At 44.1% G+C, this 10,528-nt stretch overlaps 1 protein-coding gene across 2 annotated transcripts; it reads left to right on the top strand.

The window, feature by feature from the left end:
- Nucleotides 1-433: 433 nt before the first annotated feature.
- LOC119268583 (CTD small phosphatase-like protein 2) lies at nucleotides 434-6,067 on the top strand. Of its 2 annotated transcripts, XM_037550242.1 has the most exons (8): nucleotides 434-610; nucleotides 1,368-1,448; nucleotides 2,587-2,774; nucleotides 3,420-3,520; nucleotides 4,218-4,323; nucleotides 4,586-5,068; nucleotides 5,154-5,491; nucleotides 5,650-6,067. In XM_037550242.1, exons 3-8 carry the CDS (start codon nucleotides 2,618-2,620, stop codon nucleotides 5,800-5,802), a joined length of 1,338 nt encoding a protein of 445 aa, XP_037406139.1. In that variant the 5' UTR covers nucleotides 434-610; nucleotides 1,368-1,448; nucleotides 2,587-2,617; the 3' UTR covers nucleotides 5,803-6,067. The 2 variants fall into 2 exon arrangements, with proteins under 2 accessions (XP_037406139.1, XP_037406138.1); XM_037550241.1 differs by lacking the exon at nucleotides 1,368-1,448.
- The last annotated feature ends 4,461 nt before the right edge of the window (nucleotides 6,068-10,528 follow it).

The following is a 10,528-nucleotide window of genomic DNA, read 5'->3' as shown; positions in this document are numbered from 1 at the left end:
TGAGGTGATGGGCGAGACGAACGATGACTCAGACCGCAGTCACCCGGGCATCCAACGGCCGGGATCCCCCCTCTCCGCCTCCGGCCCTCCATCCGCTCCGTCCGCGTGCCCTCCGGGCTTTGACCCTTCCTCACCAACCCCGACACGCAACCCTCCCTATGACATGTCGGCCCTGACAAGCCTACTCCAAGCCGCAAGCCCTCTCAGACCGCCGTAATCCCATCCGCACATCTCAGCGCAGCCTACCCCCTCACTGACACCCCGTACCAAAAAAAAAAATAAAAAAAAATTCGGGAGGCACGACACGGCCGGCCACAGCTGTCCCTGGCGGCATGACATGTGGGCCCGGGCCGCGTACGCGGCCCACCGGTCAGTGAACCCGTCGAAGACGAGTGGAGACGGGCTATACCAAATCGGAGACCGAGCCCTCATAATTCTCCTCTCTCCGCCCTCTTGTGATTCCGGTGCGTCTCCCCCTCCTCTCTGCCTGCGCGCACCGGCTTCCCTCCCCCTCCTCTCTCCTCCCTCCGTCCGCCTCCGGGAGAGGCCGAGAGAGAGGGAGAGAGAGAGGACGCGCCGGAGCTACCCGCGGCAGCATCGTCCCGTCTCGGTAAGCTCTGCGGAACTCCTCTCCCGGATTCGGTCCTCCTCGGTTAGGGATGGATGGCAGCGACTGGTAGTAGCTCTGCTCGATTCGGTAGAATTCGTCTCCGTTTAGCGTGCTGGGGCCTCGTCTCGAGTTTTTGGCTCGCGGAGATGCCGCGGGAATTGATTCCCTTGTTCTCTCCAGGCCGGGGGGTTTGGGTTTTGGTCGATTTGTCGGGAAGTAAGTCGGGGAATTTGAAGCGCCGGGTTCTAAATCCGGCTAGAAACACGCGGGATTTTGATTCTCACGCACCCGCTAGATTCTGAGAGTTGGCGACGCTTGTTTGGAAACCCTTGCATCTTCCTTCTAGTTGGGGATTTCTATTTTTCTTCCGTCGGGTTGGGCTCTGCTGCTTTGCTTTGGCTACTCTGGTGGTTCTTTCTGTCGGAATCGCACCCACCGTGTAATTTCTAGCTAAATCTCTAATTCGACTAGACAGTTTGTGGGGTTCTAGTGCACAGCGGCGATCTGAGTGTTTCAAGTCAGATATTGTAGGGTTTGTTTGTAGTAATCTCACTTTTGGTACCCCCTTAAATTGGAGTACTGTGTTCTATAGAGAATCTAATGGGAACATCCCTCCAGTCAAGGAAACAATTTTAATGGAAATATTCCCCTCTGTCTAAATTTACTTGTTCTTCTCCTCTAGGGTTTGGGTTCTCGTTTTAGTTTACCCCATCTTACCTTGTTGCTGCTTAACCTAGATGTTTTGCTACCTTTGTAGATCTGCGTTGTACTCCTTGACCGGCTATGGCTTTTATTAAGTCAGACTCATTTCAAGCCTTCCGTCTAAAACAGAACTTAGGTATTGGATGCCCTTCGTTATTTTGCTAGAGGGTTTTGCTGTTGACCTAGCTCCAAAAGTAATTCTTTTGCTGTAGTATGTTGGCAACGCAGATGATTTTGTCCTGAAATCTCTTACTCTAGCTTGCAGCTTACATGCAAAATTTTTGCTAACGTTTGATGCTTCTCAATGTTAGTAATTAATACTAGAACACAAGTACGTCATACTTCTAGGTTTGTGTGTTTGCTTGTGCAAATGAAGAAATAAGCTACACTAACTTAACCAGTCTAACGGTTTCTGTCGGTTCCCTCCTGCTTTGCTGGTAAAAGGATACTGCTTTTGCGTAAATAAAGTAGCAGTTGCGGAAACATGTGATTAAGAGCGCAAACTGTGTGAGACAGCAAGACTTTTGCTCAAAGGCAGGACTTTTGGGGTTTGGGTTATATTATCGACCCTGTCTAGTATTGGCATAAGCAATGTTGCACAATGCTGATGGTTTTAAGGTGTGGGAAAAATTGCAATGTGCATTCATCTTTTGGTAATCTTGTATGTTTTCACTGAAAATTGTGACAAAAATTGGACCGATAGGACGCTTTTTATGTTAAACCTGTTTGTTGCGCACATATTGTTGGCATTGCTCTATTTGTATGTGCTAGGAGGGTAAGTAAGGAGAATTGGAGTGGTACACAATATTAGCTCACCAGTAGACACCGTGCCACGTTTGCTGCTTGGGTCACTAACATGCTGTGAGATGAATGCTAATGCTGCCCATGCATTAGTTTGAAAACTTTCAAGTAACATCAGACCTACGCGCCATCTTAGTATAGTCACTAACGAGGTTTGTTCGCTTTTGGTGTGTATGTCACAGAAGCATGATGATGTTTCTTTCTTTATTCTGCAAAATACCATGGGTTTAGGGTTTTGTTTAATATCAATACACATTATACACTCGTTAGTCCATGCTGAATAAGGATAGGCAGAAGTATTTTTTTTCTTTTCCTTTTTCACTAGTAACCTGACAGGGTAGGTAAAAATGTTGGCATGGCATGTATTCATTAAACTATTATGGTTTTGTTTCCTTATATCTGTGAATGTTGGGCCCCACTGTTCTCTTCCTTTTTTAAAGTTGTATTTTTTAACTTCTGTAATGGATGTGCAGACAGCTTTGGCACTCTGAACTGCTGATCAAGATGCCAGCACTGAGAATGAAGAGGAAGTTTGATGATGACATTTTCGCGAATGAGTTTGACACCAAATCCATGAAATCGATGAAAATCTTGAATTTTCAAGTTGATGAGTTCGAGCAGGCATTTGTGTTGAACTCGTCTTACAAGGACCGTCAGGATGGTAAGTGACTGCATGGTTGCTCTTTCAAGAGAAGAGGTGACTGCATAGGTGTCTTGTTCTCTTATGAATAAAATATATTGAGCGTAGATATTTCCCTATGTTTCAAATAGAAAAAACCTTCCAAGTTAGCTCCAATGTCCATTCTTAGTTATCTATGCTGGTGTTGAATGTGTACCCTTGACTGGAATTCTGACAACTACGTATGTCCTTAGCAGTATATTCAGGAGATACTCCTCTAGTCCTGTTTCTAAGTACTTGGCACTGTATGACCAAATCACACATATCAAGATATGGCTTCAGTAAAGTTGAACCATAAAACGCTCTACCAATATTGTAAGCACGACTGTGAATTTATAACATGGAGCAAAATTAATAGGGGTATTTGGGGGAAATTTGCCTTCAGATTAGCAGGTTGACAAGTGTTGGGGAAAGATATTGGTTTCAATCTTTCAGAAACGGAAGGAGTATTATCTGTAAACATACAGTAGATAGCTAGATTAGTTGGTTGTGTCTTACCATTGATTTGTTTACTTTTACATGTAATATTTGTAAACAAAGTAGAGCAATACACTGCGCATGGTTGATAATTCAAGGTTAGTGTACCTGTGTATATTTTATATGGATTGATGATCTCTCTTTTTTCAGAGCCTGAGTCGACAACTCAACTAGCTGGCCAGGATATTAGGGTTACAGAATTTTCTGGCTTGCATGCTGTACTTGGAGGAACATCCGTTGCTCTGCTGAAGGTATTGCTACATCATCTGATCTCAAACTTGACTCGGTGATAAAATATTGTGCACTTATCCTTGTGTTTAATCATTTTGATTTCAATACAAATATCTAGTGGCCTCTTGTATTTCAACTGCCAAATTATCACATTGCTTCCATTGTTTGTAATATTACCACTTAGACTACTGTTCGGTACTTGGTCAAGTTGAATGTTCTTTTGATGTTAGCTTGCTTACATCCCAATTGATGATTGCCTGACAACATTAATTGGATGTTTAAATTTCTTTTTGGTTTTCTTGTTAATATGTTTGGATGATTGCTTTCAGCAAGTTATCATTGCCGATTTCCAAATTCGATGACAAGTGAAAAAGGGTGCAATTTCTAACTAGAACTTCGGATGATGGAATTTACCTGTTGCCTATTGCCATTTCACCTTCTACATCAACTTGTTCAGATTAAATGATTAAATGCTTAAATGCCTCAAATATCTTGTAAAGGCTCTAGAATGTCACCATTGTTTGATATTTGCTATATTAGGATATGAACTTCGATGTAGCATCTTAAGGTCGGTAGTGGTTTGCTTTGTTGCTTTTTTTGGTCATGTCTCATGCTCATTTTCTTTCTGAAATCCCAACATTATATATCAGCATCACTATTTTCATTTTTTTTTGGAAAAACCTCTGCAGCCTAAGATTTATCCTTATTGATATGCAGGATTTAATATCTGAAACTGTTGTTCCACCAAATTTGGAGCCTGATTCCTTATCTAATAATGATGACGGCAAATCTCAGTCAAATGTAGTGAACACCGGTGATAAAGGTAAGAGTACCCCCTTACCCCTCGAGCAGTTTCTGTAACTAATCTGGCTAGTTTAGGTGATAAGTTTTGTTCACGGCCAATGTCTATTTGTCACGTATAAAAATACACAGCCGCCAAATTCAATGTTTTATAGAACACATTTGATATGCTCGCAAACAAGGTTTGCAGATGAAGATGTAAATTCTGCAGCACAAGATATTCATTTATATTCATTTGGGCCCCACTGTGCACATGTATATTCATTTACAATTTTGCATTGCAGAGTTTGCAGATGAAGATGTAAATTCTGCAGCACAGGATATCTGTGCTGTCAATAATCATGAGAAAAGCCTGGGCTCAAACCTGGATTGCAGCCTGTTGGATATTTATAATCCTGATGATGCTTTTCCTTTCTTATTTGATGTTCCAACTGGTCTCCTGGCTAGTTACAGTACATTTTGTGATGAATTTGTACCCATTGATTCATTGATAGACATGAGTGGCATATGCGGAGTATTTCCACTTAATGAAAGCACCGTGGAAGGTGGCATTGGCAATGAACCATGCCCATCACCAGGGGATATGTGCTTTAATAACTCTGGTGGGGAGTGCTTTAGCCATTCTGAGGTTTTAGACTGGCTTAATCCATATATGGATGAGGAGGATTTACCTAATCTTATTGATTATACCGAGTTGAGCTCAAATGCTGCTTGTGTATCTAAAGAGCAAGGGGCCAGGAAGGTCACTCTTGTGCTTGATTTGGATGGTACGTTGCTAGCATGAAAATACTTGCTTTGTTTGGTAACTTGTTGCTTGCCATTGAGAATAATGTATTGATTCTTCCTGTGCAGAAACCCTTGTTCATTCAACTATGGAGCACTGTGATGATGCAGATTTTTCCTTTCCAGTGTCCTTTGGTATGAAAGAACATCTGGTATATGTGAGGAAGAGACCACATTTGCATATGTTCCTCCAGAAGATGGCTGAGATGTTTGATGTTGTTATATTCACAGCAAGCCAAAGTGTTTATGCAGACCAGCTGCTTGACAGGCTCGATCCAGAGAACACATTGTTCTCGAAGCGTTTTTTCCGTGAGTCATGTGTATTTACGGAAAGTGGCTACACAAAAGATCTGACTGTTATTGGAGTTGACCTTGCAAAGGTTGCCATAATTGACAACACTCCGCAGGTAAATTGCTATGATTAATTCTCAGCACCTCTCTCACTCAGTACTTCCATAGTAGTAGGATTAAATCTTCCAAAGTGTCCTTAACCAACATTTCCGTTTGGAGGCTTGCACTTTGGCTATCCGTTTCTTGTGGTACTTATTCTGTGTTGTGTATACAGGTTTTCCAGTTGCAAGTGAATAATGGTATACCCATAGAGAGCTGGTATAACAACCCCTTTGATGAGGGGTTACCTCAGCTGATTCCATTCCTGGAGACGCTTGCTGTTGCTGATGACGTCCGACCCATAATTGCCAAGAGGTTTGGCAACTAAAAGGACAATGGCTGAGGTTTTCCAGCAGGTGTTAGGAAGAGTTTGTTGGTTACTCACATAGAGGAACAAGAACTTACATGACACATTGACCGAGCTAGTCGAGACTTGCCTTTTTCTTAACTTCATTTACATGTGTTCCATAGGATCAAGAATTTTGGTGGCAGAGCTATTCGTTGTGAATTGTACATATCCTCAAAACACTGTTATAGAATTTTGTACATAAAAACCGTTAGAAATGAAAGTGAACCCCTCCAAAATTTCTTCTTTCCCCGTTGCCGAAGTATCTACGTTCAACAGTCCACTTTCCAGTGTTTTTTTTTTTGTTTCATGATGCCAGCTAGAATTTACTGTATTTTGTAGCAAGTTTCAAGTGACTTGTTAATTGTCTGACATCTTCCGCTAAGATGAATTATCATGATTGACTCTTGGTAGGAATAGATCGTAAGTACAGTAAATTACATAACTGGGTACGTGGAGATTGCTCTGAATACTTGATCCATCTTTGTCTGATGTGGGGATCTAGGCCATCCAGCTTAAAGGTGAAATCTCATGTAAAAGTCGCTCCCGGCTGCCGTATTGTTCGTCGGATATCCATGCCATTCGACACGCAGCAATGCAATTGTTAAAATAAGGCAAGAGTCAGGTATTTCGTGCATGGTTGTGAACTCGATCTTCTGGTTCAACATCATCTACAACTAAACACTTCCGACATTCCGACTCCACTTGAAGCCATTCTGAACTTGACTTGGAGATTGAGGAGCACCAACCATTACCTAGCGCCTCTGTCTAACAAAACAAGACCTTCATTATGATGTCAAACAAAAAAAAAACAAGACCATCATTATGAAAATCTTGTACTCCTTCTGATCCATATTACTTGTCACTCAGCTGGATGTATCTAGCATTGGAATACATCTACATACACCCGTTTCAATGATAAGTAATATGAATTGGAGGGAGTTGCATCATGTGTTCTCAAAGACTAGTCGTTCCTGACGTGATGGTTATTTCCCCGTTCCATTCACCTTTGTTGAGCTAGTCCAAATATCCGAGTTGGTTCCATCATCCATCACTGCAGCTCCTTGAAGACACATTCTCACTTGCTGTGCATATCCAAAAATTTGCAAATGTTGAAGAGAAAATTCCTTATTTGATACTGTCTTAAAATCTGATTTCTTATTTGACATTGGAAAAATTTTTCTTCCCTATTTGACACTAGTCCTACATTTTATTCCCTATATGACACTTCTGTCCATTTTGAGACTAAATGACACCTGAAAAGACGATTTTGCCCCCCATGCGGTATGTGTGCGCGCGTGTGTGCTGTTGCGTGTGTGGGTGCACGCGCACATGTGTGCTGCTGCTGCATGTGTGTGTGCATGTGTGCCGCTGCGTGTGTGTTTGCTACTGCGTGTGTACGTGCGCGCGCGTGTGTGTGTGCTGTTGCGTGCCTATGTGCTGCCTGTGTGTGTGCTGCTGCTGCTGCGTGTGTGTGTATGTGTGTGTGCTGCGTGCGTGTGTGTTGCTGCGTGTGTGTGCGCGTGCATGTGTGTTGCTGCGTGTGTGTGCGTGTGCGCGTGCGTGTTGTTGCGTGTGTGTGCGCGTGCGTGTTGGTGCATGTGTATGTGTTGCTGCATGTGTGCTCCTGCCCTTGCACTGATGCTTCGTGTGTGCGCTATTGCCCCCCACACACATACCACATGAGGGGCAAAAGAGTCTTTTCAGGTGTCATTTAGGCTCAAAATGAACGAAAATGTCATATAGGGAATAAAATTTAAAACTTGGGTCAAGTAGGGATTTTTTTTTCCAGTGTCAAATAAGGAAGCAAATTTTAAGATAGTGTCAAATAAAGAATTTTCTCAATGTTAAAAGACAATATCCATATATGATGATGGACAATTGGACATAAACCATGGAACGGTAGAAATTAAATGTGGCCACAAAATATAGATGAATATAAATCACATGCCCAAGTTTCAAGGTTATACTCTAGCACCGATACAAAAATATTCAAAGATACAAAGAAATTAACATCCCTGTGTAATGTTAGCACGCAACACATGGGGACTTCCAAAGCTCAAGGAAAATAATAGATCCAACAATTAATGCAGCACCACATGATATATATATATACAACACTATTCTAATCCCAAGATTAGAATAGTTATTTGGATCACAGCAGCCCCTATATAGGGCCTGATAGACCCCTCCCGAACTTTCCTGAACTGTCGGCTCAACCAGACAACATCCCACCCGATCCCGAGCCGCCCCGACACGATCCACCTGATCCCCCGATCTCGAGCCGACCCATCCCCCTCCTCGCCGCTCCTCCACTCGATCCCGGACCTCCTCCCCTACTCGCCGCCCATCTTCACCGGATCCGCCGCCTCCCCCACCCCGTCTACAGCTCTTGGCCGGCCGGATCCGCCGCCTCCCCTCCTTCCCCAGCTCCTGGCCGGCCAGGTCCTCCGCCTCCCCTCCGTCTCCAGCTCCTGGCCGGCCACCGGCGCGGGCGAGCGAGCGACGGTGGACGCCGGCGCCAGGAGCCCGCGTCGCCTGGACGCGGTGAAGCCGCCATGGACTTCAGGAAGCCGCATCCTCGTCCCATCACCACCGCCCGAAGCCTTGGCAGACCAGATGACCGGCCCGACGCAAGCTACGGCGAGCGACGCGACCAACGGAGCAACTCCTCCGCGGAGGCGGCATCTGCTGCGACCTCAAATTCAGCGGCAACAGTACATGAACTTCCTCCCAATTTTGCCTTCTTCTTCAATCTTGCCTTCTCTGACCTTCTTGCTTCGTGCAGATGAACTTCGTGCCCTCTGCAAGACATGGATTGCCATTGAATTCCTCTCATACCTCCACGACGAATTGTTCTCAAGGTGGCCTATCAGCTGCTGGAAAAAGGTTGGCCGACCTTCTAGCCAGGGTATGGTTGAACTTCTTCCTTCGGTTTGTTATTTGCTTACAGCTATGTGAAGTTCAGGTGGTGTGTGAGCATCAGTCTAGGCTACAAAAGCTTTTTTAAAATCTTCCTGGCTGCTTACAAACATGTGAAGTTCTGGTAGTGTATGAGCCTCAGTCCAGGCTACAGAACAACATTGTAAAATCTGCCTGCCTGCTTACAGGCATGTGAAGTTCAGGTAGTATGTGAGCCTCAGTCCAGGCCACAAACACTATAAAATCTGCCTGGATTCACATTCACATGTGCAAAAGCCATGTGAAGTTCAACTAGTAAGTGTGCTAGAGTTCAGGTTGGTATGTGTCTGGTTTTGTGCAAAAAAACAGGAAAATAGAACATGCATGTGATATGACATGAAGGTCAGGTTGGTACGCACTAGCAGTCCAACCATTCAAAAACTCATGAAGGTTCAGGTTTTTTAACTATAGACAGTATTTCCCCTTTGCAAAACAAGAAGTTCAGGTTGTGGAGAGTGCTCAGTTCAGGTACATATAAGTAATCAAATATTGTAGAATTAAAAAACATGATGTGAAGTTCATTCTGTGAAGGGTGCTCAGTTCAGGTACAAAGGCATTGGCAGATGCTCGGCTTAGTGCATAGTGTGATGGCTCTCACCGCTTTTATATGAGAAGTTCAGGCTGTGAATAATGCTAAGTTCAGTTACAAAGGTATATGCAGATATAACTTGTGTGCTAATAGACACTCTTTTCTTTTATGTCAGCAAGACGAGAGACGCATGAAGAAGCTTAGAAGTTTCCAGCAGCAAGTACACAATCCAAAGCCTGTACGCGTTGCACCACCCCCTCAATGGGTCACACCTCAAACGCACCAACAACATTACCAACATGCTCCAGACCAAAAATGGATGACACCCGAAACACACGGATACTTCCAAGATGCTGGGTCACAACCCTATCCGCACAGGTTTGCGCCTCCACCTGATTGGGTGACGCCGGAAATCCCCCGCGGATTCTTTGTATCCACCAGCAGACTCCCAAGCACGCCAATGGAGGAGGGGGTTAGCTCAAGTCGTGCGTGTAACTCTGGAGGTTATCCTGGTGTGCCTCATCAATGCCAAAGCGAAGCAACTAAACTGGATCCTAGGACAAATCCAACAGCAACACACACACGGAGGAGAGTGATCTGCACACTACCACCGTTTGATCCTGCTGCTGCTGCTACAGGTCAGAATTCTATGGGGCATAAGGTAGATGGATTGCTTCACAAAACAAAAGAGCAAACCAAGACCCGGATCGCAATACCCCCACAACCACCTCAAGCAAAAAGGACGCAAACAAGAGAGAGGCCATCTTCAGCCCTCCTTCCTCCTTGTGATCCACTGCTGCATCCTGCTATGATTACTCCACCATGCCCCATCCCAGAGGGACAGCAGCCGACACCGGCAGAGTTGCGATCATACACGCACGTAAGTGAAACAAAAAATATTTATATATGCATCTTGTATTATCTGCACATTTTCTGCTCCCTCCAGGATAACAAGTTCATAAACTGCATTTTAAGGTGCTATTTGGATTATTTTTTTCTTTTCTGCAGACGCCAGATCTACCGGATTATCTAATACCAAGACTAAAGATGCGATTCAAAGATGTAGAGAAAGCAATGGAATTTTATAACAGATACGCTAGACACGCTGGTTTTGGAATCAGGAAGACGGGTGGAAATGACAACCACAAGTATTTTATTTGCGCCTTCCAAGGGATACACACATCTTCTATTTCAGAGGCCAACAGGAAGCGAAACAAA

Source organism: Triticum dicoccoides, chromosome 3A (genome assembly GCF_002162155.2).
Source record: "Triticum dicoccoides isolate Atlit2015 ecotype Zavitan chromosome 3A, WEW_v2.0, whole genome shotgun sequence".
Classification (NCBI taxonomy): domain Eukaryota; kingdom Viridiplantae; phylum Streptophyta; class Magnoliopsida; order Poales; family Poaceae; genus Triticum; species Triticum dicoccoides.
The sequence above is the reverse complement of the archived record's forward strand: the minus strand, read 5'-3'. Positions and strand labels throughout refer to the sequence as shown.